Source organism: Ovis canadensis, chromosome 3 (assembly GCF_042477335.2).
Source record: "Ovis canadensis isolate MfBH-ARS-UI-01 breed Bighorn chromosome 3, ARS-UI_OviCan_v2, whole genome shotgun sequence".
Lineage (NCBI taxonomy): Eukaryota > Metazoa > Chordata > Mammalia > Artiodactyla > Bovidae > Ovis > Ovis canadensis.
The window spans coordinates 176,751,338-176,779,036 of record NC_091247.1 but is presented as its reverse complement, the minus strand read 5'-3'; the positions used below and the strand labels follow the sequence as shown (position 1 = coordinate 176,779,036).

The window sequence follows — 27,699 nt, the reverse complement described above, 5'->3', positions numbered from 1 at the left end:
GGCTGGCTGACCCCTCATTTTTATAGCTCATATCCATGAATATAAATCTAATGAATGGTTAATAAAATGGTTATATCCTCCAGTTTTCTCAGGGGGATACCCTCATAATGACCTGGAAGTCTAGATTGTTTTAAAAAAATTAACCTTATTAAATTATGACAATTGAGTACACGTCCTTGTTTGCATTTATCCATTTATTTATTTGGCTGGGCTGCACAGCATGCAGGATCTTAGTTCCCTGACCAGGGATCAAACCCATTCTCTCTGCGGTGGAAGCATGGAGTCACAACCACTGGGTCACCAGGGAAGTGTCAGAAGGCTAGACTGCATGTTGGATTATCAGTCTTCAAAGATACTTGCCAGGATGTTGTGTGCTTTCCACCCTGCTCTCCCCTGCACCACGAGGGGTCTCAGGGACACACACGCAGATGCCCTGCCTCACGTGCAGCCTCAGTCACACCCTCCACATCCCAACTCCCTGAAAAATAAGCATCCCTAGGCTCAGACGGTAAAGAATTTGCCTGCGTTGCAGGACACCTGGGTTTGATCCCTGAGTCGGGAAGAACCCCTGGATAAGGAAATGGCAACTCACTCCAGTATTCTTGCCTGGAGAATCCCATGGAGGTGGGCTCCAGTCCATGGGATCACAAAGAGACAGACAAGACTGAGTGACTTCACTTCACTAGGCCACCCGTTGGGCCTCAGGATATATATGCTTGCCAGTTCATTATTCCTTGGGAGTAGAAAAGGAAAAGGCCCACAAAGTCCTTAAAACTGGACCTGGGTGCAGGCTACAGGAAGGGAGGAAGGCTTGTAAGGTTAGGTTTTAGGTATGCATGCTCCTTGGGTCTGTGGCCTCCCTGCTGTGTGGAGGGAGATACGGCTGGAGGAGGGTCAGAGGGAGAGGCTTGAGCATAGAGGGTCCTCTTGCTCAGGCCCAAGTCTAATATTAAGTGGTAGAACTGTCCAGTCTCCCCACAAACAACATCTTTAAAAGTAGCAGGTAAAGGGAATTCTGTGGTGGTCCAGTGATTAGGACTCAGAGCTTTCACTGCCAGGGGCCTGGGTTCTGTCCCTGGTCAAGAAACTAAGGTTCTGCAAGCAGACGGTGTGGCAAAAAAAAAAAAAAAGATAGCAGGTATATAGCCAAGCTCTGGCCTTGGAGGTCAAAAGACCCAGGTCCACACTTGTCAGGAAGTTTCTGCATCACTTGTCCTTGGCTGGACTATACTGGGTTGGACCATAGGCATCTCTGCCATCACCAGTGTAGCCTGAAGACCAGAGGCCTTGCCTTCTCTCCATCTTCTAGGCACCGAGAGCCAGTTGACCCAGACCCAGAAGGAAGACAGAGAGATCCTCTCAATCTCTCTGGCTAGTGGGGAGATTAGAGTCATATTTAATTTGATTTAGAAAAATAAAATCATGTGGCATGTCATGCCACATGCCACATGTCCTGCACGCCATCCTAATGTGATACATACATTGATAATAACAATTACCTAAATACATTATTTGACTTCTGAATCCTTATAGTATTCTCTTATACCTACAGTCTGCCCTGTTTATGTGCTTCCCTTTGGTTACCAGTCTTGTACATTATAAATTTCTTAAAGGCAGGAAGTGGCTTATTTCTCGTTGAATTCCTAGCTGAGTCCAAAACAATGCCATGCACACATCAGACATTCAAAAACTCATTACTGAGCTAACGAGAATGTTTCAGGTATCAATTTAAAAATGAGTGGTTAAGCAGTATGGTACTGACGCAAATACAGAATTATAGATCAGTGGAACAGAATTAGAAAGCCCAGAAATAAGCTCATGCACTTATAGTCAATTAATCTATGACAGAGGAAGCAAGACTATACAATGCAGAAAAGACAGTCTCTTCAATGAGCAGTGCTGGGAAAACTGGCAAGCTATATGTTCAAGAATGAAATTAGAACATTTTCTAACACCATACACAAAAATAAACTCAAAATGGATCAAAGACCTAAATATAAGACTTGGCACTATAGGCAGAACACATTTTTGACAAAAATAGCAGCAATATCTTCTTTGACCCACCTCCTAGAGTAATGAATTTACATTAAAATTAAAATTTTATTTTAATGAAATTAAAAACAAAAACAAAAAAATGGGATCTAATTAAACTTAAAAGCTTCAGCATAGTAAAGGAAACCATAAACCAAATGAAAGCCAACCCACAGAATGGGAGAAAATACTTGCAAATGAAGTGACCGACAAGGGATTCATCTCCAAAATATTCAAACAGCTCATGCATCTCAGGATCAACAAACAAATAATCCAATTTAAAAATGGGCAGAAGGTCTAAATAGACATTTCTCCAAAGAAGACATACAAATGGCCAACAAGCACATAAAAGGATGTTCAACATCACTAATTATCAGAGAAATAAATGCAAATCAAAACTGTAAGAAAGTATCATCTTAAACCAGTCAGAACAACCATCATCAAAAAGTCCACAAGCCATAAATGCTGGGGAGGGTGTGGAGAAAAAGGAACTCTCTTACACTGTTGGTAGGAATGTAAATTGGTCCAACACTATGGAGAACAGTAAGGAGGTTCCTTAAAAAACTGAAAATAGAACTATCATATGATCTAGCTATCCCACTCCTGGGTACATATCTGAGCATGCCCCCTAATGTTCATTGCAGCACTATTTAGAAGGAAACTAAATGTCCATCAACAGAGAAATGGAAAAAGAAGTTGTGGCATTACATGCAATGGAATATTACTCAGCCATAAAAAGGATAAAATAATGTTATTTTCAGCAACATGGATGGACCTAGTCATTATCATACCAAGTTAAGTAAATAAGACAAAGACAAATATCATATGTTATGACTTGCATGTGGAATTTTAAAAATGATACAAATGAACTATTTACAAAACAGATATAGACTTACAGATATCAAAACCAAACTTATGATTATCAAAAGGGAACTATCAGGAGGGTGTGGGGAGGGATCAATCAGGGGTTTGGGATTAACACACACACACTATATATATAAGAAGGATAATCAGCAAGGACCTACTGTATAGCACAGGGAATTCTACTCTATATTCTGTGGTAGTATATATGAGAAAAGAATCTGAAAAAGAATAAATATCTGTATATATATATATAACTGAATCACTTTGCTCTACACCTGAAACTAATACAACATTGTAAATCACTATACTCCAATGAAATTAAACCAAAACTAAAAGTGAGTGTTTAAGATTATATTGCCTTATTCCGATGTTTCTTGGAACTAGAAGGGTTTTTTCCTACTTCTGCATTAATCTAGATATAAACATTCATCAAGCTTTCTTTTAAAGTGACTAAATAAAAATAAAGTGAATCAATAGTGTAATTCTTTAAAAAATTTTAATGAATGTTTCATTTCCCAAAAGAATTTTTTGTAAATTCCTGTGGTATATCATTTTTCTTTAATGGAAATTTAAACAAACTTATTTAATGGAATTTAAACAAATTCAATGGAAATTTAAACAAACTTACAGGAAAGTTAATAGCAATGACAGCTTCTGATACTCTGTTCTTTGCAATTTCAAAATGGACATTTTCTTCCTTTTGGGAACTTCGCAGTGTATAAGTACTCTTAATATGAGGAGATACCATGTGTAGGAAACAGTAACGGTGTGGTACCTTACCCCCCTCCACTCCACTCCCTGAAGTGAAACTTTCTCTGCAGTATCAGGAAAGTGAAGGACATTGTGTATAATGCAAATGTTTCTTGGCATCTAGATTTTGGAAAAGGATTTCATCAATTTGAATAGATGCCATTAGCAAACTCTGAATCTGTAACTGCTCTGTCGTCTACAACAGCTCTCCATCACTGTGACGAGGCATTTTGGCAGGAACACTGGTGCACTTGGCCAGGATGCTGTGCCAGAGACACGACTTGGGTCAGGCCTGAGTTTGACAGCATCCTGACCCGTAGCCTGTGTCCTTAGGTCTGTCTGATCATGCAACCCCAAACACATAAACGAATACTGTATCATTTCATCATAAATAGTTCAGATTTATTGTACCATTTATTGAATACATTTTCCCTTCTGTTGAGAAAACTTGTCTGAAAGACTTTAACAATGTCTCGTAGTGAATTTAAATAGGGAAAAGGGCACAGATCCACTGGAATTAAGTAGGGTTGTGGGAAATAAACAACTCTTCTTTGCTTAGAAAAATTTCTTAGATCTAGAGAAAGATGGGGTTTAAGGTTACATTGCTGTTTATTGTGTGTGTGTGTATATATATATATATATATTTTTTTTTTTTTTACTCTAAGGGAAAGAAAAGCTTTCAGAGTCTATTATGTTAAGCTAAAATAACTGTTTCTGCTTATTCTATAGCTTGCATTTTTTGGAAAGTACAGTGACCAAGCAAAGACAACAATGACCAAAATGCTAACTTCAAATGAGATTTTGTTTGCAATTTTTAATTAAGCAATCCGTGCAAACATTTTTTTTTCTTCAGCATCAGGAGGGAAAAAACCGACCACACTTGGGAGCCTGGTGGAAAAACAGAAATGCTTTCTCATTGCAACCCGATTTCAAAGCAGTGGCGTGCAGAGAGGCAATGCCCAGGCCCTTAGTATTCCTCAGGGTTGCTTGAGTGCAAGTCTCGCAAATATGAATCAATTATGTTAGGAGGCACGCCTTGCAAGAGGAGCCTGCAGAAGGAAAGGCCACCTAGAAAGGATAAGAAGGAAAAAGCAAAGTCAAAACTGTCTACACGTGAAAAATCCCTGAAACAAGACCTCTTGACTAGCTGTCTGCAAATGTGACTAATTATGTTTCAGTTAGTTACAAAGATTCATTCAGTCCCTACTTGGAAATCTCTCCGGTTTAGTACATTTAGAATCTAAAACACTCCGCAATGAGAAGGAAAAGCAAGTTCCCTGCAGACGCATAGCAGTTTTTTTGTTCCCTACTTGGTTTAAATTCCTAACTAGTTGGAGAGTGTTTATTGCCCTTTGCAAGGTTTTGAGATTCCTCTATATAATTTCAGTGTTCAGAATGAATGGCAGAATAAATGCAAATCATGTTATAAGTCAGTAGGAAGAACCTTTTCCAGTTTGTTAATGTTCTTTTTAATTAAGCACAAAGAGTTCCCATTGAAGCACATGGGATAAGAAAAAAGGGACTACTCTTTTAACTTTGGCTATTCACACATTGTCAAAAGTGCAAAAATTGGAAATATAGTAAAATCTGTCCAAGAGTAAAATCTGTAAAATAATAAAATAAAAATTAACAAAATAGTAAAATCTGTCCAGTACATCTGAAGGTGAGAGAAACACCACTTAATATTTCATACTTACCATCCATGGTTCTGAATTGCATTTGAAAACTAAAAGTACCTTTCATGAGAGACCCCATGAAACCACAAAAATTCATGGTCCTTTAGAAAAATGTTTTACTACTTGCTAATAAATTCACGTCCAGACAAAAACAGCATGCCATTTGAACATTCTTAAAACTCCTTTAATGCAAATTTGGAAAAAATCATTCTCCTTTTAAAAAAAAAAATCAAGTCACATATTGGTAGAAATGATGCCACTTATGTACATGTCCATTCCTTGATGCAAAGCATTCAGAATGCTTGGGTATCACTCATTTTCATCTACATTAAATGCTTTAATTCATGCTCTACTGCATTCAACAACTTGCTTCATGTCAACAGAAGATTGTTGTGATGAATAAGTACTAGCCGTTAATGTCAAGATACTGAAATGCACATTACAGCTACAATGTTAGAGATTTTAAAGAGTCTGTTTTCATTGGATTACATAATGAAAATCATGCCATACTCCACAGGCTTTGTATGGCTTATGACAGTCATAAGCTTCATATGCCAAAATCATATGAAAGCTTACCTTAGATGATAATATACATTCAAAAATCCTTACTGTGCTACAACTAAGGAAAAGAGAGAGAAAGAGAGAGAGAGACGTTGTAAGCATTAATAAAGTGCTAATACCAAAGTTGAGTACTTGTTGGAGGAAATTATGGTCACGATTATGATGAGGTGATTTCATTAATCCTTAGTCAGGTGAAAAGTACAGGAAAATAGAAGCGCACGGAATGAAGGGCAGGGATCCAGTCACTTCAAAAGGATCATTAATAGGTAAAACATTTATTAATAGGCACAACCACTTTGCCAACAGGTGGCAAAGCCAGTTTGACTGTAATGTGAATAATTATAGGAACAGCTTCCAAACCATTAGCTAAAAAAAATTAAAAAACCCTACAACATATATATATTGTGTTTTTCAACAAAAGAAAAACAGGGACAATAGACAAAGCATTAGTGTACATATATATATGTTGAAATTCTAAAAGGCAAAATTATCAAGTGGATTTTAAAATTATTCTATAACACTATTCTGAACTGACTATATATTGGTTTGGACAAAAAGTTCATTGGGTTTTTCCGTAACAGCTTAGGGAAAAATCTGAACAAACTCGTTGGCCAACCCAATATGACTGCTCTAAATAAACACAAGGCTTAAAAAAAAAAAAAAAACAGGCTAGAAAGTGACTATACGTGCAATCTACAAAACTTTAAAGAAAGAATCCTAATTCTTTCCTCTTTTGAAAGCTGACATTATCTCTAGGAATTCAGAAAGCTAACACTGTAAACTCAGGCATGGGTCGATGTCATCAGAGTTTACATCACATTGCTCATCTAGCCCTGGAGAATTCCTTGATTCACTCTTCCAAATGGGGCCCAATCTATATATATACTGCAGGACCCATTTACCGCTTAATATATTAAGTAATGGGGTCTAGAGTTTTCTTTCCTAAGTTCATGAATATATGAAATAATCTTGGTCCCATGAAAATATACAAAATGTTCAACAGGTAGATGGATTACAGATACTCTACTAGTATCTAGAAGTTTTCACTGGACAATCTTAAATATGGAAGTTTCCAAATATTGGATCCTAATATTCCAAACATTTTTTATTTGTGTCCTTTCCCCATCGTAAATACACAGAACACTTTTTCTACAGCCTAGCAACAGAAAAATGTTCAGTTTTCTGAACTTCAACATGAATCTAACAGACCTACACTGGATGTTATCTTAAAGGTAGAACATATCTCTCTGCACTTGAAAGTGTTAAAGAAACGTCATTGGTTCCTGAATTCTGGTACCATTTAAAATGAGGACATCATCTAATGTGGCTTTTTGGCTTTATTTATGGGAACCTGTAGTATGGTACTTGGTTTTCCGACAAAACATATTCCTACATTACCTAATATCCTTGAATAATTTGGCCTTCCTTGTTCATGGCATAACCACTGTATGCCATGAGCTGCTAAGAAATATAATTAAAAGCAAAAGAGAAAGACAAGCTTTACATGCAAAGTGCGATTTCATGTAAGAGGAATGGAACAGAAGGAAGAAATATCCAGTGGGATATGAACTTGTAAAACCTGTTGCTGCCCCTCCAGGAAGACTGGTTGTCCAGGGGAATTTACTCCTTGATATATCACTGCAGAATTAGAATATTTGCACCAGTATTTATTTATTCTCAGTTGACATTCTTACCTTTTTTTTTTTTTGTTTTTTTTTTTCACAGCTTAATTTTATTCAAGTCACGTATTATCAGATAACAATCTGATGACAAACAATCTTGGCTTTACTTTTAGGACCAAAAGCTTTTGCCAGTATATCACAGTTGATAGCTTATTATGAATTTATATACTAGAACATTATTTATGTTACAATTTATTATACAATTAGCATAAAATATAGCATTTATAGATGCATAAAATTATTCACTTATGGGGGACCCCAGATGTTGAACCATTTATGAAACCATCATTTTATATCATTAGCAACATTCAGCTATTTTCAGAGCATGCAAATGTAGTCTCAGGTTTTTGATTTTTGAGTTCTTGTTTTTTGGACATTGGAATGTAAGTAGCAATAATACCTTGGAACTAATTAGGAGTTTAGAAATCAGATGTGTTTGCATTGTGACCTTCATTCGCATTTAAAGCTAATAAATAGCTAAAAGAACATTTATCCACCATCTCAATAGAAAGGTTTAAAATTTTCTAAGAATATTATATGTTTTACATTTGAGAGGAAAAAAAGTTTTTTTTTAAATTTCTATCAATTGTGCATCTACTCTCCTGTATTATCTGAGGATGGACAGAAATCAGAAGAGAAAGAACACTGATTTTTTTTAAAGTTAGAGAAAGAAAAAAGTGTTTCAAGAAGTTTTTCCACTATATTTACACTAGATTTAGGAATTAAAAAACTCTTTCATTGTTGCTATTATTTACATAAATACCTTAAACATTTACTAACATTTTTTCTAAAACATATTTATAAAGTCATATCTGACTTTTAGATTATAATTTCTCCATTATAGAGAGGTAGGAAAAGTAAAGACTTTGGTTGTTATAAAGCGGCAATATAATACAAGAACGAAAGAAAAGACATTAGCATCATGTCACCCATTAACTCCTAACAGTGACTCTGACAGGTATATGAGTCTTCATGGTGTCCCAAAATAGATACTGATTGTCAAGAAAAAAATTTCAGCATAAAACTTATCTTCAATTAATATAAAAATTGATTAAGATGACAATTACACTGAGACTTTTCTACGACATCAATTTTTATGTCTTTTCTTGGTTTACAATTAGTTGCAACACTTCTGAAAATTAGTATAAATGAAATATATACCTCCAAATGGAAACTCTCTAGTGAGATTTTAAAAGAAGTGGGTTATGTGTATGCTGAGTTCTACATATGGAGAAGTAAATGGCAACCTATTCCAGTATTCTTGCCTAGAGAATCCCATGGACAGAGGAGCCTGGTGGGCTACAGTCCATGGGATCTTAAAGAGTTGGACACGACTGAAGCGACAGAGCATGCACATATGTAATATTAATTACTAAACTAGCAAATTTACACATATAGTTTCACAAAGATAGTAAACTAGTTAAAAATAGTGTAAATTCCTTCATTGCTTATCAGTGATATTTTACATTTATCTAAGATGGACTACATCACGAAAGTAATACCCCTTGACTTGAGTCATTGTTACCATGCTGTGCACATAACACAGTTCACTGAAATTAACAGTCCTTTAGATAACAAGAATTTCAAGAGATGAAAATAAGTCTACTTAAAAAATCAAGAAGCCATCACAAATAAAGTGAATGCAGAATGTAAAAATGTCCTCTCCTTGGATCTTATCCCCCCCTTCCTAACCTATTCCCAAAATGCTAGCAAGCAATTTGGATTAGGTAGTAAAGATAGTAATTAAACTATTTTCATTTCGGTCTACACGAGATCTGGGATGTCCTACCTTTCACCTCCAGTTTGCATTCGATCTCCACTGTCCCAAGGTCATTGACGGCTTGGCAGCAGTAAGTGCCCCCGTCATAGGGGCTGGGCTTGCGAATCTCCAGAGTACAGACCCCTTGGTTGCTGAACATCCTGTATCTTGGATCATCCTTAATAGCAACTTTGTTCTTCATCCAGGTAATTTTGGGCTGAAGATGGAAACAAACTAGGTCAAAACATATCTGTACTTGGCCTGGGGTAATAGACCATCCAAGCCAGTGACAGAATGTTAAAATGTGGCTTAGAAAGAAAACACTACATTTAAGAAGAATCCATGTCAATTTAGGCACTAATTCTCTTCAAATTAAATTCTACTTAATGCTTGGCCAGAAAGCAAATGAGCAGTTTCGAAGAAACAGCCAGATTTGTTTAGAGGACAGCCCTGGGGCAATCTTCCCAAACAGATTCAATTACATTTAAATTCCATCTACATGTCTATGAGATTGACTCATCCAGGAGCCTGTATATCGCTCAATGTTTCAAAGAATCCCTGTAAAGTGTCATCACCAGTCAATTATCTTTACGTTTTCCCTGATATGCTCTTCTAACTTTTTACGGGCTGCTTAACCCTCCTCACTATTTAATCTCTCTTCTGACATCTGTTTTCATCATCTGGTGGCAATGGATGGACCTGCTCCAATCAGATAATCCCAGATCAATAATGATCCAATCACCCAGGAAGGCTACTCCATTCTGCTACACCAACGCTAACTCTCCTTTCCATTCTCACACTGTCTCTTCTTCCTTTCTGTAAACACACACTCTTGCCTCTATCTCTTAAATGATTCTGTCTTGCTCAAACCCAAAAGATAGCACTTCTCAGTGTCCTCACCGTCCTCTTTCTCCTTCCACTTTTCAAATGGGCATATGCCCTGAGGCTCACATCTTGGTCCTTGACTTCACTTCACTTCTCTCTTTCTTCTGATATTCCTTTCTAGAGTTTCAGCTCCAAAGGGTGGGATGCAGCAATTCCATGCTTGGGGCACCCAAACCAAGAGACACAGCCCCTCGCCTTTCTCCCAAGCTCCCGTGATGTTCTTCTCTCCTCCTGGTCATTCCCACTTGCACGTACCAACATCACCTCCAATTAAATATAGATTTAGCATCTTCTTTGCATCCTCAGTTTGGCTTATCCCTTTCACTTCTCTATTTCTGCTCTTGGTATATGCTGGAAAAATATCACTGTTTGCAATTTTTCCAAATTCTAGGGCACATTCTTTCAGCACTACTCAGGGATAGACAGCTCTGCGGGCAACATTCATTAAAGTGTTGCTCTTTTCAAATGCCGACAATATGTAACCTGTTCAGTCAGATGCCATCTCTCCTTCCTGGTGCTCTGTACCTTTATCACCGAACATTTTGTATTCTGCCTTGCATTATGGTATCATCATTTGATTTACACTATTACAGGAAACTTGATAAATCAGTGTCACCTGATTTTTCAGATGACACAATATTACTTCCATCTCCTTACCTCAGTTCTTTTAAAAATAAGTGGTTTGTTTTTTCCTTAGAAAATATTCCTTAGTTAGTAAAGAAATATTTTATACATTTAAATAGTGTCCTTTATTACCCACCAACATCATCACCCTGCATGTCCCATCTCTCTATCCCAAAAAATACACACACACACATTGAGCAGTTGGAAAGTCAGCTAATATTACTGTAGGGTTGGCCAAAGTGTTCGTTTGGGTTTTGCCATAAGATGTCATGGAAAAACCTGAATAAACTTTTTGACCAACCCAATACTTACAATTATAACATAGCAAATATAAAAGATGGAGTTTGGAATTAATTCTTAAATTTAATTTAGTGTGATTAAAGAAAAAAAATGGTACCTTAGGATTTCCTCTCACACTGCAGTTCAGGGTAGCATTGTAACCCGCTACAGCATAGGTGTTGACCAATGGCTGAGTAAACATAGGTGCCTCTGTGAAATCGAAGTCCTCATACACTGGATTTTTGTAGATTTTGCCTTAAAAACAAGCATTAAAAATAAGTTAAAAATAAAAATATTATCCTTGGCGTAGTTGACTACAATAAAAACTTCCTTCAGTTTACTGCATGCTCACGCTCCCAGTCACTCAATTATGTCTGACTCTTTGCGATCCCAAGAAGTGTAGCCCACCAGGCTCCTCTGTCCATGAAATTTTCCAGGTAAGAATGCTGGAGTGGGTTTTTCTTTGCTATTGTAATATTATTTGCTAATTAAATGTTTTAGTGAAAAGAACAGAAAAGAAAAGAATACAGGTGTGGGTTGCCGTTTTCTTCTCCAGGAGATCTTCCCTTCCAGGGATCAAACCCAAGTTTCCAGCATCTCATGCACTGGCAACTGGATTCTTTTACCACTGTGCAACCTGGGAAGCCCCTCTGAGCTTAGAAAAACATGTAAAAACATGAACAAAGGCATTCATTTGGGAAGGTACCAATTACAACCAATCTCACATGGGACAGAAAGCCATAGAGCCATCTGGAACCCAAATAAATACTGGGAAGAATTCAGTGTCTGAGTGTCTTGCTCAACAATGTGTTTTAACCTGAATGTAATGAGGAAAGGCTAGAAGGACATGATTTATGAGGAAATGAAATGACAGGGGTGGAATCCAACTTCTCCTTTCATTACAAAATGGCTCTCATAAGTAGCATCCTCGAAGGCGTCCAGGAATAGAATAACCCAAGCTCTAGAAGTAAATGGCGACTTTTTCCTATCCCTGTGATGCTAGTCATTGAGAGACCCGCTGTCCAGATGTTGGAATGAATGAAATTATGTATGTTAAAAAATATAATCATAGTACAGTTTCCCTTAAGATATTTTACGCATAAGATTAAAATTTCAGTTGGACATTCCTACCACAGGTTTGAACGGGTGTTTATGAGTTCTTATTCATTTTGCCCCATCTCTTTTTCTTTCTGTCTTCTCTGTCTCATCACTTAAAACTAGGCTCACGGATGTCCAGCCCTCTCCCAGCTCACCGTCCTTGGCAATCACGGCACTCTCTTTTGTCATTGTTGCATCTTCACTGAGGCCACACATGTTTTCAGCAAAGACCCGGAAGTAATACTCGTTGCCAATGACCAGTTCAGTAATGGTGGCACTGGTTCGGTGATAATGCTCAATAACAGTGAACCACTCCTAAAAAACAAACAAAGATAATTTAAGGAAAATCACTTCAAAATACACAGCTATTTCAACTGTTAATTAGAATAAATAACAGGGATGTTTCATTAACTAAAAGGAAAAAAAAGCACTAATTTTTACATTGAGGGTAACAGAAATGTATATTTAATTTAATACTTTATAATTAATTTATACCTGATGATGCAATTTAATATTCATCTATACATGAGATTCATTTACCCGAGATGACGATGGAAGAAACTTTCACATAATGAGCTGTGGGGATGTCATTCTGGCTTATATGTGGTTTAACTTAAAATTTATACTAATTAGAACAGTCTGTTTTGTGGCCTATTAAACATACATTGTACATCTGCTTTAACCATTTAAAGAAAAGCATGTATTGCCTGGAAGTAACGAGTGTCTCTTTTGAAAATCCAGATAAATGCCTCCCTTCCTGGGACATTAATGCTGGTATATGTTCCATGATAAAGCTCCCTTCCCAAGCAGAGTCATACTGATGCTAAATCACGAGAGAAAAGTTAACATCACCCAATCAATTTGCCCACTATCATTATCATAGGTTCTTTCAATTCTTTGTTCAATTATTAATTATTACCTCCTCCCTGTTTACCCTCCCACCACTCCACTCGGGTCATAGTCTTTCACCTTGACCTGGCTTAGTTTTCTTCACAGCACTTGTTACCTTAAATATATCGTGTACTTACTATTTTACTTGCTTTTTCACTACTTTCCCCATTGCAATGGGTGTACAGTGATGGTTAAAAATGTACTTTTCTTCTCACCCCTTGTGTCTCCAGGGCCTTATCGCAACACCTGGTATATGGTGGGTAGCATGAACAAAACTGAATACTTGAATGATTGAGTGAGTTAAAGTTATATTATTCTTTCTTTTTTTTTTTTTAATTTTTCCTTCACCATGTCAAGAAATAAAGTGGCTTCAAAGTTTATCTTGCCACTAGTAAAAAACCACATTGCACTACATATATTTAGTACCACTAATTGAGAAAATACATTTCCTGACCAAAAAAATCTTAAAGGAAAAGGATTTTTCTTGCAATGTTTAGGTCCTCTGACCTCTGTTTTAAAGACACCCAGCAACTGTAGTTATGTCCTCCTTAATTCCCAAAGCACTTTATGCACACCTTTATTCCAACATTTATTATATATATATTTTTTTAACATTTGGTTTATGCCTTTTTCTTGCTTATACTATGAGTGCTCCCAGAGCATGAGTTGTCTATTTGTTTTTGATCCAGCAGCTAGAACAGCACTCAACAAATAGGAAATGAATGAATACATGAATGTCTTGGCATACATCATGAAAACAATGTTTATGGAAGGTATAAAGGACTGCAGGAACTCAAGTGAAAAACAGCATCTGTGGACACAGTGAGACAGTGGTGTGGTGAGCTCCTGTGAAGAGCACTGGGCACAGTGAGCACCTTCAGGTCTGCAGGTCTGCTGAAACGCACCAGAAACACAACGGTGCGGTGTTGGGGTCCTCCCCTGTCAGCAGGCAGAGCTAAGACACGTGAAGCAGCAGCAAAATCCTGGCTCACCTGGACTTGACTAGATATCTAAGAAGACAAATGCTGGGCAGTGTGGTAGGGATGGGGCACTGGAGGAAATGCAGTACCCCTGGATTCACTACCAGTATCCAGACAAAGGTCCAGGGAAGAGCCCCTTTTGCGAAGGAAATCCAAAATATTCAATACTTTCCTTGCAAAGCTGCCCATTGATCTAGCTCTCAAGCTGTCCAGGTTTGGCTAAAAGATGTTTCTTTAAATGCCAAGTCTTATTTTGTCATGTAGCACCCACCCAGGAGTGTGGGGAAAGACAGGATAGAAATAGTTTATGAAAAGGAAAGACTTGAAACCCATTCCTGTTACTTAGGCTGCTCTTTTCATCCCTCTCCCCTTCTATTAATCCAGTGTAACCTTATAACCTAAGTTCTTACTGAAATCTACTAGTATAAATGCCTAAAGACTTCCTGTCAAAATCATTCAGTATGATGTTCTACTTATCCTATGAGAATGGATAGTGGCTCTGTGACATTCCATGTGAAACTTTCACTTATTCATTCACCGACTTACAGCCAGGTGTAGTGGGTGTAGTGGATTGATTCTGGTCAGAACGACCTAGGTTTTAACATTTAAAATCTGGTGATTTCCAGCAATTCATTTACTCTTTTGAGCCTTAATGTCCTCATTTATAAAGCATAGGTAATAATAATTCATATTCCAGTTGATCTGCTTCTTGAATACTCTAAGCTCTTTCCCTCCTCAGGACCTTTGCATATGCTGTTCTTTCTTTTCTAACTGGTTTTTTTTTTTTTAAGACATCAGTCTACAAAGAGAAAGAAGTTGCATGGGTCCAAATGTGAGCCAGAATTCAGAGTGAGTAAATATTTGCTGAATGAATAAATTTAGTGAATTCTATTGAGCATTCTATTGTCTTAGCCTCTTGAAAAACAAGCAAGGTAAAGTTCACTGTCTTTATTTTACATATGAGGGAAATGGAAATCAAAGAGGTCAAGTGACTGTTCATGTATATGTGGTCTTAGGTGGAAATTAAAGTCCAACTCTCCATGGCTCCTAAGGCCTTACCTTTCCCACTGTGCCATGTCACTTCTCCATGACCCTCATGAGTTCCTCACCAAAGAGGACTTCATGCCTCCCCCTTAACTTCTGATGAACTATGATTTTGCTGCTGCTATACCAGAGAAAGCCAGACCTTACCATGCTCTTCTTATCAGCCTTCTGGATCGTGTACCCTGTAATGGCAGTATTTCCATCATCCCTTGGTGGGGTCCATGATAGAGCAACATTCTCTCCCCAGACATCCTCAATCTTCACAAGTTGGGGTGGACCTGGACGGTCTGTAGGATAAATTCATGGTGTCACTGTGAGGTCACTTTCCCCCTAATCTAGACCTTGTTGTAGGAGGGTATTTAAAATGTCCTTTCCTTCCCATCCCAGAAAATAGCAAGGAGAGATGAAAAACCCTTCCTCAGTGATCAATGCAAAGAAACAGAGGAAAACAATAGAATGGGAAAGACTAGAGATCTCTTTGAGAAAATTAGAGATACCATGGGAGCATTTCATGCAAAGATGGGCAGAATAAAGGACAGAAATGGCATGAACCTAATAGAAGCAGAAGATATTAAGAAGAGGTGGCAAGAATACACAGAAGAACTATACAAAAAAGATCTTCATGACCCAGATAACCATGATGGTGTGATCACTCACCTAGAGCCAGACATCCTGGAATGTGAAGTCAAGTACCTTAGGAAGCATCACTACGAACAAAGCTAGTGGAGGTGATAGAATTTCAGTTGAGCTATTTCAAAGCCTAAAAGATGATGCTGTGAAAATGCTGTACTCAATATGCCAGCAAATTTGGAAACCTCAGCAGTGGCCACAGGACTGGAAAAGGTCAGTTTTCATTCCAGTCCCAAAGAAAGGCAATGCCAAAGAATGCTCAAACTACTGCACAGTTGCACTCATCTCACACGCTAGCAATGTAATGCTCAAAATTCTCCAAGCTAGGCTTCAATAGTACGTGAGCCATGAAGTTCCAGATGTTCAAGCTGGGTTTAGAAAAGGCAGAGGAACCAGAGATCAAATCGCCAACATTTGTTGGATCATAGAAAAAGTATTCCAGAAAAACATCTATTTCTGCTTTATTTACTACACCAAAGCCTTTGACTGTGTGGATCACAACAAACTGTGGAAAATTCTTCAGGAGATGGGAATACCAGTCCACCTGAACTGCCTCCTGGGAAATCTGTATGCAGGTCAAGAAGCAACAGTTAGAACTGGACATGGAACAACAGACTGGTTCCAAATTGGGAAAGGAGTATATCAAGGCTTTATATTGCCACCTGCTTATTTAACTTACATGCAGATTACATCATACGAAATGCCAGGCTGGATGAAGCAGAAGCAGGAATCAAGATTGCCAGGAGAAACATCAATAACCTCAGTCAGATGACACCACTCTTATGGCAGAAAGCAAAGAAGAACTAAAGAGCCTCTTGATGAAAGTGAAAGAGGAGAGTGAAAAAGTTGGCTTAAAACTCAACATTCAGGAAACTGAGATCATGGCATCTGCTCCCATCACTTTATGGCAAATAAATGGGGAAACAATGGAAACAGTGACAGATTTTATCTTCAGGGGCTCCAAAGTCACTTCAGATGGTGACTGCAGCAATGAAATTAAAAGACACTTGCTCCTTGGAAGAAAAGCTATGACCAACCTAGAGAGCATATTAAAAAGCAGAGACATTACTTTGCCAACAAAGGTCTGTCTTGCCAAAGCTATGGTTTTTCCAGTAGTCATGTATGGATGTGAGAGTTGGACTATAAAGAAAGCTGAGCACCGAAGAATGGATGCTTTTGAACTGTGGTGTTGGAGAAGAGTCTTGGGAGTCCCTTGGACTGCAAGGAGATCAAACCAGTCAACCCGAAAGGAAATCAGTCCTGAATGTTCATTGAAAGGACTGATACTGAAGCTGAAACTTCAATACGCTGGCCACCTGATGCAAAGAACTTACTCATTGGAAAAGACTCTTTTCCTGGGAAAGATTGAAGGCAGGAGGAGAAGGGGATGACAGAGGATGAGATGGCTGGATGGCATCACTGACTTGATGGACATGAGTTTGAGCAAGCTCCAGGAGCTGGTGGTGGACAGGGAAGCCTGGCATGCTGCAGTCCATGGGGTCACAAAGAGTTGGACACAACTGAGTGACTGAACTGAACTTCCTTCCCATATTTCCACCCACAATTCTTCTGTATTTTTCTTCTCCAGAGAAGTGCAATGCACTCCAGCTTAGCTTATCTGCAAATGCTTGACTTTCATCTCCATGGAAAGAAAAAGTTTTTGTAAAGAAAACTTAAATGAACCTTCAAATCTCATTAACCATCCTCCAGGGGCCGATGACTGGCGATGAATCACAGGCTACTCTGCTTAATGGAATGGTAAGCTGACACTGGACTTGAAATCTTAGAGTCTACCTGGGCTGTGAAAGGCCCAAAACCCACAGCCTGTGAGAGGGATTTCCTGCTGTACTAAAAAGGCATCTTTAATGGGAATGAGGAAAACATGCTTCCTCTGCCATCTCTCCCTTCAAGATTCATTAGTATTTATCAAGTGTTTCCATTTTATGGAAGTAAAATGCATTCATGAGGAAGTCAAGTCTTTCTTCACTTTATTTCTGCATCATGAATTTCTGTGACCTCTGACCTTCCAGTAAATGGCAGTAACATTCAGAAAGGCCAAAAGTTAAGAAAACTAAGCTTTTTTTTTCCCTTTGAGGCCCCTAAAAAAAAAAAACACACACCTTGCACAGAAGTGCAAGAAAAGACAATAATAATATGTCTTTTTTAAGACATAATTTCTTCATTTTTTTAAGGGAAATTTCACATCTGTTATCCTCTGCAATACAAGCATGATCCTTTCTGTCCTGAAATATTCTTCAGGTATTAAAATGCAATTATAGTTATTTCTGTTTGTTTTTAGTTGCTAAGTCATGTCCAGCTCTTTTGTAACTCAATGGACTATAGTCTCTGTCCATGGAATATCCCAGGCAAGCATACTGGAGCGAGTATTTACCATTTCCTTCTCCAGAGGATCTTCCTAACCCAGGGATCAAACCTGTATCTCCTGCATTGCAGTGGGATTCTTAACATTGAGCCACCAGTGAGCTGAACTTCCTTCCCATATTTCCTATAGTTATTTTTACATGAAATGTCAGACTGAGAAGAGTAAATATCAGAGTGTTTCCTGGTCATGTTTTTCTCTTTTAATCAACATTTAACAAGCAGTCTTCATGCACTCCAAGAAGGAAACCACAGTGACAATCCCTGCTTTCTTTCCACAATTACCAATGACAAGCCTCTACAAGCACAGTCTTTGACCTCCTGTTTTCACCCACTTGACCTACAGACAGCCAGCTTCTCTAAGCTCAACCTCCCATGTGCACTCATCTGCTTCATCTTCAGAACTGGTGCTGACTTTTCAAACACTTGCCCCCAAGAATAAATGGCATTGTTAGATTTTTATGGCCATGGCAGAAACATAAATTTGGGGCTAAAAAAAGTAAGTAGGATAATCATTGTTACTATTTACACTCTGAATGTGTGAGTGATGTGCCAGGCACTTTTAACTACCTGGTAAAGTAACTACATGTCAAAGTAGGAAAAATTAAAAAGTCCTTCCCCAAGTTTCAGAGGGTAAGCCTCTTCCAGATCCAACTACAAGAGCTTCCATTAAAATGGAGCCAGGCCAGACCCAACGGCACACTGAGCATCCTCCATACTCTCTTCTACTTAACAAAAATCAAGACAATTTAGTCAGTGGGAAAAGAACGTTTAGTTTAAAGGACATGACCTAAGGGAAGGCTTGCCATAGGAAGTTGCTCTTTTGGTTAGAGAAACTGTTGTTCTAGCACATTTGCTGAACTGTACTAATAAAAATGATTGGAGACAAGGATTCTCCTAACTTTGCTCTTAAATTCATTTCTTGACACTGCAAAAATTATAGAACAATTCAAGCAAAAAGAGTCTATTTATAAGAAATCCTTTCTCTATCACCCTGACTGTGGAAAGAAGCAAGAACTAAACTTATCTGGACAGGTAAATATCTAACTAGCCCTGCATGACCAACCACAGTTCAGTCTTTAATTGTTTAACTCTGGGTACACCTTTCTTACATTTAATAAAAATCTTTCATTCTCCATTAACTTTGTGCTAAATCACTTCAGTTGTGGCTGGCTCCTTGTGACCCTATGGACTGTAGCCCATCAGGCTCCTCTGTACATGAGATTCTCCAGGAAAGAATATTGGAGTGGATTGCCATGTCCTCCTCCAGGGGATCTTCATGAGCCAGGGATCGAAGTTGCATCTGCATTAACTTTACTATTAGCCAATTGTAAATAAAGTAAGAAACATGTTATCTCTACATGTTTTCTTGTAGAAAAAATCTGAAATCTACAATGTTTTCTTAATGCAAGAATTCAACACAAGAAGTAGTTTTATCATCAAAGAGTTAAGAAACAGAGTGAGAGAGACCTAGATTGTCAAACAGTACAGAGGGCTTTCACTAGAAAGTACATATATTCATTTTATTTAATATATCTGCCCTGAGTTTCTCATGATTAGTCCTTTTAATCAGTGAAAAGTTACTCTAACAAGCTAACCAATTTTACTAATTTACCTTTTTTCTTAATTCTAAAAAAAGGAATTTTTTGTAGAGCCAACCTAATAGAAATTCTGACTCCTTATTGACAAGGACAATTTGTCTCCATACTGCATAGAATATTCTAGTTTCTTCCTCCAAACCTACCAATAACCCGGATATCGATGGACGCAGTTTCCACAAATTTTTCCACTTTGACCTGCAGATCATATTTCCCAGAATGGCTCCTCTCTGCTTTTCTGATAAATACGATTGTATCAGTCTCAGAGTTGCGAATGTTGATCTGATTCTTATCGATAGGTGCACCATCTTTTGTCCAAATTAATTCTGGTCTTGGTTTTCCCTTAAAAAAGAAGACAAAAAGTAGAGATGGAAAGGGATCAGATTGTCTCCAGATTTTCTCAGCATTAAAAAGAATGGTCAGTGGCTTACCCTATCATTGGCAAGATTGGAAAACTCTCTGATGCTGGGCAGTTACAGCAGTAATGTAATATTCACTATTGCCCATCAATTGCACTGGGTATGCAAGGCACTGTTAGGTACATGATATTTATAACTTCCTTTAATCTTCATTTCACAGTAGGTATCATTATGTTCATTTATTTATTTTTGGATAAAGGTATCAAATGACTTGCACAAGGCCTTGCAGCTTAAGTGCTGGAACCTGATCTTCCAGCCAGGTGTCTTCAGCTCCAAGTCCTGTACATCCCAGCCTAATGGTTCAGAACATAGGCCCCGAGGCCCCAAAATCTGTATTTGGATCCTGACTCCGCTGCTTGAGAGCTATGTGACTTTGGGCAAGTTACTTAAAGTCTCTGCTTCAGTTTCCTAATCTGTAAAATGGATGAGAGTAGTACCTATCTCACATTGTGGTTACCAAGACTGAAGTTCTAAGCTTCTGCGCACTGCCTAAGTGCTTCATTGACCATCTCCATGTTAATGATTATGATTCCACTGTAAAATGTTGCTCATTTTAGATTTGTCTGTAATTCTCTCTCTGATAACAGCTGAAACTATTTTTTAAGAGCAGACTTTGGTAATTATAATGTCATTCGAGGACGTGAGTTTCAGTTTACATTACAAAGGAACTTCGTAGGATTCCTGAGCCTCCAGGCTCAACCCACAGATAAGAACCAAGTGTCTGGAAGGCACAACCTTCCCGAGGGATCCTAATGTAGCTTGTTGATAGGTTCTGTTAAGGAATGTGAGAGACACATATCAAACCCCTGTCCACAGGCCTTGAAAAAATGGACAGGGTGCTCAGATATGCTAGTAGGAAGTTTAACAATATTGTTAAAGATGGAAAGTAGTTCCAGGTCTCATTTCCTTAAACTGCAATTTATTACTAACTACTAGGGGAAAAAATTGAGTTCCCTGATAAAACATGAAGTGAAAAAAGCACTGGATTTAGTGTCTGGAGACATAGACACTATTCATGGCACTACTATTTTCCTGCTGTGTGACTTTGGGCAAATCACTTAACTTCTCTGAATATCAGTTCCTTCCTTTCTCAAAGTGGGTAAGGAAATCTGCCATTCCTGCCTCTCACATGGGGCTCACATGAAGTCTCCGAACTCCAGAGGCTACATAAATAAACAAACATGACATACTAGTCTCACCATCCCTCTCCTGGTAGATGACCAGCCCCTAGGGATGCCATGCACGTGAGGCCCCTGTTCTCATGCTCTTTCCTCCCCAAGACCCAGTGACAGAAGCTGAATCCACTGCCTCCCCCTACAAGATCCAGAACTGGGATTAGCCCCAGTTGTCAACATGGTGTGGAGACTAGAGGGTTAATTCAGTCCTGGTGCAGAGCAGGGTCTTGGGTGCCTGCCTTGTGCAAACTCCTAGTTTTATTTAAGGCTGAGGAAGGAGAGAAGTGGGAGGAATCTTGCCAAGCCATCTCCCTCCTCCTCTGCCATGTTTACACTCACTTCCTCCTCGACTTCCGTTCTGACCTCACGTACTATATAGAAGATAACTTCTAAGGCTGGGCCCCAAGCGCAGTGAGAATGGCCCGAACTGGCTGTCCTTTTAGGTTAATTTTCACGGAAGCCTGAGTTTGAAACAGCTGTGGGTGTATGTGTGTGTTCAAATGTGTGCAGAGACCTAAAGTTTAGTTCTAAGGTTGTCTGATATAACAGCCACAAGCTAAATGTGACCATTTAAGCTAAAACTAAATAAAATTAAGGAAAATTAAAAATTCCTCCATCACCCTAGTTCCTAGCTGCTCTTTTTAAGTTAATAGCCTCATCTGGCTACTGGCTACCATATTGGACATTGCATTTACAGAATATGTCTATCATCACAGAAAGTTCTATTGAACAGCATTGTCTAAGGCATAAAAGGAATCAAATGAGCAAGGAGGTAATGGTGCAGTGTGTGTGTGTGTGTGTGTGTATGTGTGTGAGAGAGAGAGTGCAAAAATGATTATTATATGCAAAACCTGGTTAAACTTATAAACAACAGATTCTTCTTCAGGAGCAAGGATTTAACAATATTCATATACTTCAGTTAGTGACTTCAAAATTTCAAATTTCAGTTATCCCTCATTGGAACCTGGGTAATTTGAGTGTGGTTTGGGATAACTGTGGGAAGCAAGCACATGTTGTTTTCCTGCGTGTTACAGCAATAACCTCACTTAAAAAGAAGATCATTTTTACAGATGGATAGAACCAGAGAGATCTTTAAGCATTTCTTGTTTGGTGTCTCCTTGGTATTTGCTCTCTGGCCCACTACAGTCATTGAGCTTCGGACAAGACGAAGTCTCATTTGGAAAATCTATGACAATTTTATAGACTTCTGTACTTTTAAAGCAGGAGATTGTTTAGTCATTCTCCAAATCTGGTCCATCACTTCCTACTTTTCCTCTGAGGAAATTGAATCATGAATAACATAAATGCTGAAGTATCTCCTTTTACTCCTTAAACACCCCAGCATTGTAAAGAGAAAATGAACAACTCTGAATTATTACCTGGAAAGGAATAACCAGATTGATGGCTTCTCCAACTCTGCGGATATAGGTTTGCTTCAGGTGCCTTGGGATGCGAATCTTTGGAGGCTCTGAGATAGAGTAGAAAAGCATAATTTTGTAGTTAGTACCATACACTGGAAGCACCCTTACATGAGTGTACCTGGCATATACTCATCAGGATTTCCCTGTGCTCATGTCTCTGCGGTAAAATCTTAATGGGCCACTAATAGATTATATATGGTAACTTTGGTTCCAAATGTTACCTTCAAGAAGAGATGTTTTAACAGTTTAACTCAACAAAATCTACCCTTGACCTCTTTCATTTTCTGCAACTTCCTATTTTTATTGTGTGAGAGTTGGACTGTGAAGAAAGCTGAGCACCAAAGAACTGATGCTTTTGAACTGTAGTGCTGGAGAAGATTTTTGAGAGTCCCTTGGACTGCAAGGAGATCCAACCAGTCCATCCTAAAGGAAATCAGTCCTGTGTGTTCATTGGAAAGACTGATGCTAAAGCTGAAACTCCAATACTTTGGCCACCTAATGCAAAGAACTGACTCATTTGAAAAGACCCTGATGCTGGGAAAGATTGAGGGCAGGAGGAGAAGGGGATGACAGAGGATGAGATGGTTAGATGGCATCACTGACTCAATGGACATGGGTTTGAATAAACTCTGGGAATTGGTGATAGACAGGGAGGCCTGGTGTGCTGCAGTCCATGGGGTCACAAAGAGTCAGACACGACTGAGTGACTGAACCGAACGAACTGAAAGCAAACACTAAAGTTTCTCCTAGGGCCTTATATATATTTTTCATAGTTTCTAACAGTGAGTGTATTCTCCAACGAACAATCGATAAAAGATCTATAGTCACCACATTAGCTGGTAGGACTGACCTTTTTTTTCTCACCAGAAAATAATAATAAAAAAATAGCTTTATCTAGCCGAAACTAACACAACATTGTAAACCAATTATATGCCAATAAAAATTTTTTAATAATTAAAAAAAATTTTTTAAGCTTTAGTGCCTAGCACTTACTGCTTATGTAATTATGTTAGAACTTGATGGTAACTTTCTCCCTCTATGGCTATGGTGAAGTATGTAACATGCAGCACTAACCCACTGAATATTGATATTCATTACACACCACAAAGGTATTAGGACATGTGGATATAAACCTATCAAAGGCAGAAGAAAATTGAGGCTCATGGCTCACAGGGATGAAGTGGGCTCAATATCATGTGAGGGCTCAGTACAGAATAGTAAATGCTTTTCATGAAGGGACCAACTTAACCCTCACAGCTATCTTTATGGCAAAGGTATCCTTTTTACTTTATAATAAAGAAACTAAAGACAACAAGGGTTTAAGTCACTTGCCCAAGGTGACACAGCCAGGATTAGAACCTGGAGTCAGCCTCTAGTACCTACGCTCTGCTTAGACACACAGACTGCAGTGTCAGAGAGATCTGGGTTTGAGTTCTAGATCAGACAGTAGATCTGATCTCAGCCTACTCCACAAGATCTAATTCACAGGATTGTTGTGAGGATTAAATAAGGTCATCTAGATAAAGTATTTAGCATACTGGCTGAGAATAGAAAGTGCTCGATAAACTCAGGAGATGATGATGATGGTGGTAGTGCTGATTACTGAATGCTCCAGCTGGAAGAGAACTTGAGGGATCCTCTAACTCCCTAACTTCACAGAGTTAAGGAAAAAGAGACTCAGCGAGGTTCCACAGCACACTAAACCATCATCATAATAAAAGCTAGCATATACCAAGAGCTTATCGTGTGGCAAGCATTTCATTAAGCAAATAACAGGGATTCATTCATTCAGCCTCACAAGTGCTTGAAGTGGGTGAATCCGATTATTGCCTCTGTTTTGCAGGTGAAGAAATTAAGGCTCAGGAAAAGCAAGTCCCTTGCCTGAAACCACACAGTCAATAAATGGAAGAAACAGAACTCAGCTTTCATAGTCTGTCTCCAGAATCAACTAAGAAAATTTGCATTCTTCACACTTTTTTCCATTCATTCATCCCCTAACCTCCCAAAAGGTTTCAGGCAGTCACACCATAAGTCTGTGGCTCAACACAATCCAGCTCTAGATGCTCAACCACTTTCCAATATTCTTTGCCCTAGAGCAGTGATGCTCAAACTTTTTGGTCTCTGTATCCCATTACACTCTTAAAAACAATCAAAGGAAGGTCCTACAAAGCTTTTGTTTATATAGGCTGTATCTATCATATTAACCATATTAGAAATGAAAACCAATATAGTTTGAAATATTCATATACTAACTTGAAAATAACAACATAAATATCATTTTAATGAAAACAACCATATTTACATTAACAAAAACTTGTGATATGAGTGGCATTCTTTTCTGTTTTGGCAAATCTCTTTCTTGTCTGACTTTTAATCTATTGCAGTATGTTGTTTTGCTTGAAGTACTTGAAGAAAATTTGGCTTCACACAGAATATTTTAATAAATTTTTTCAGATAATTGTGAGTATTCTTTTTTGATTCTACACTAAAACATGAATTGTAATTTCTTAAGGGTTAGCTACTTCCTGGTGGCTCAGACGGTAAAGCGTCTGCCTACAATGCGGGAGACCCGGGTTCGATTCCTGGGTCGGGAAGATCCCCTGGAGAAGGAAACGGCAACCCACTCCAGTACTCTTGCCTGGAAAAATCCCATGGACAGAGAAGCGTGGTAGGTTACAGTCCATGGGGTTGCAAAGAGTTGGACATGACTGAGCCACTTCACTTTAAGGGTTAGCTACAGTGTGGAATCTAAAACCATCTATGAACTTTTCATATTCTGTTACATTAAAGTCCATTGATCTACCTTTCATTTTGAATGTATCTTACCCAGGCATGATTTTTAAACTTGCATTAGTCTTCTGGAAAATATAGCTTCACTGAATTATGCGGATCATTCAAATTTTGAAACACTGCATTCATTATTCAGTATCAAAAAATTGCATTTGCTAGTATAACCACCTACTTTATCAGAAAAGATCTTAAGTATTAGAAAGCTGTCAAGTCGATGATGGTGAATACCAGTTTTCCAAAATTCTAATTTTTGCTTCGAAGATTAAATTTTTTCATGGACAAATTGACAACAAATACTGTAAACTGTTTTCCCTGAAGTTACAGGTTCACTCCATTCATTTTCTAGAAAATGTCTGCCAAATACCCAAACTCGACTAGCCAGAGTTTGTCACTGTCATTCTTTCAAGGAAGAATGGAGTTTCCTGGAATAGGGCACTAGTTTAGGCTCTTAACTCAGTTGCAGAAATACTTTTCCCTAGAGACAACAATTGTACTAGGGTACATAGCATAAAATCTTGACATATACTTTGCGTTTCACTGTCACATATATAGGGAAAAAGTACTCAAGAACCAAGGTTTAAAAATGATTAATTTTTTATTATTAATCATTTAAATAATCATATTAAATGATTATCAATGACTTTTATACCTCATCAAGAACAGTCTAAGGCCCATTTGTTTTAATTGGGAGTGCATGGTCGTAAGGAAGAAAAGACTGACCAGACAATTTGGGGGCACGAATATGATCTGTGCTAAGGCACCAGCAGTTTTACACACCATTGCTTTTGCACCACCAGTGCAAAGGTCAGACATTGAAAAGGGAAAAGAACTATGAAAATGATTTTGACCTCACAGACTCATTGGAGCCATTGTTGCTGCCATACAGATTGTTTGAACTGTTTCTTCCCCCTTTCTCTCTCTCCATTATAAAAAGGCAGCCCAATCAGATTTGGCTCATGCAACCTGGTGTACTTATCTGGTCCTAATACTAGGTTAAAAACTGGGAATTGACCTCCCATACTGCCTATAAAGGGCTCTTTTGTTCATTTCTAACTCCCAGGAGATATTAATAAAATATCAAAGGAGTGACAACAAGAGAGGGGGGTTTCGGAAAGAAAGCGGTTAAAAAAACATGGAGACAACATTTTGAAAGCGTTGCCACCTACCTATGATTTCCTTCACAAGGATGGGCTGAGAGTAGTACTTGGGCTCGCTGGCACCGGCGGCATTCACAGCCTTCACACGCACAAAGATCCTTGAATCCGTTGGCAGACCTGTGATGGTGAACTTGGTCTTTTCGATCAGTTCTGTATTTGCAACTATCCAGTCGTCAGCTAAAATCCATTAAGGAAAAAAAGAAAAGAAAAATAATAGTTAGTGAAAGAAATCATCTTGTTAAACAATTGACTCCAAACTAGTATTTTACTCTAAATTAAATCATTTTGAGGGAATATGACTTTGCTTTGAAATCAGACTACATGGCTGGGCTTTTATCATATTTAAATGAAAAATGGCCTAGAATGGCTAAGGTAAAAATCAGGAATGATAGTTAGATTCTGCTATTTCTAAAAAGTCTCTTATACACGATACTAGGGTATCCTGAATGATAGTGACTGTTCCAGGAATTTTGTAGTAATTCCAATTTGGTTTTACAGTATACATTTTTTACAATTGATATAACTGTGATATTTATCCATCAATATACATTAAAGTTCAGGGGAAAAGGAAAACGCTATTCTTATGAATGAGAGACCCTGACCTTTACAGTCATATGAGCTCTCCATTTTATCCTGGCAGGCTTATGATATAAGACAATAATATGGCCATGGGAAGTCTGGAGTAAAGTGAAGTGAAATGAAGTGAAGTGAAAGTTGCTCAGTTGTGTCTGACTCTGCCACTCTATGGACTGTAGCCTGCCAGGCTCCTCTGTCCACGGAATTCTCCAGGCAAGAACACTGGAATGGGTAGCCATTCTCTCCTCCAGGGGATCTTCCCAACCCAAAGATCGAACCCAGGTGTCCTGCATTGCAGGTGGATTCTTTACCGTCTGTCACCAGGGAAGCCCATGGGAAGGACTATGCCCCCAATTATGAAGAAAAAAAGCTTATATCCACAGTAAAGAGGAAACACAGCTCCGGAGCCAAGACCTCATAAAGAACTGGC

The 27,699-nt window shown here is 38.4% G+C and overlaps 1 protein-coding gene across 10 annotated transcripts in view; it reads right to left on the bottom strand.

Moving 5' to 3' along the window:
• Positions 1-4,439: 4,439 nt before the first annotated feature.
• Positions 4,440-27,699, bottom strand: part of MYBPC1 (myosin binding protein C1) — a 95,617-nt gene continuing 72,357 nt past the window's right edge. For 4 of the 10 annotated variants that reach the window (XM_069585155.1, XM_069585157.1, XM_069585159.1 and 1 more), the window contains 8 exons: positions 26,703-26,870; positions 22,705-22,793; positions 19,878-20,073; positions 15,272-15,411; positions 12,365-12,524; positions 11,230-11,366; positions 9,354-9,540; positions 4,440-4,713 (listed from right to left, as the gene is read on the bottom strand). In XM_069585155.1, the coding sequence (XP_069441256.1) occupies positions 4,613-4,713; positions 9,354-9,540; positions 11,230-11,366; positions 12,365-12,524; positions 15,272-15,411; positions 19,878-20,073; positions 22,705-22,793; positions 26,703-26,870 (1,178 nt within the window). In that variant the 3' untranslated portion in view covers positions 4,440-4,612. Of the gene's footprint in view, positions 4,714-5,897; positions 5,941-7,461; positions 7,521-9,353; positions 9,541-11,229; positions 11,367-12,364; positions 12,525-15,271; positions 15,412-19,877; positions 20,074-22,704; positions 22,794-26,702; positions 26,871-27,699 lie in introns of all 10 variants that reach the window. The other 6 variants (XM_069585156.1, XM_069585158.1, XM_069585161.1 and 3 more) reach the window with 2 other exon arrangements.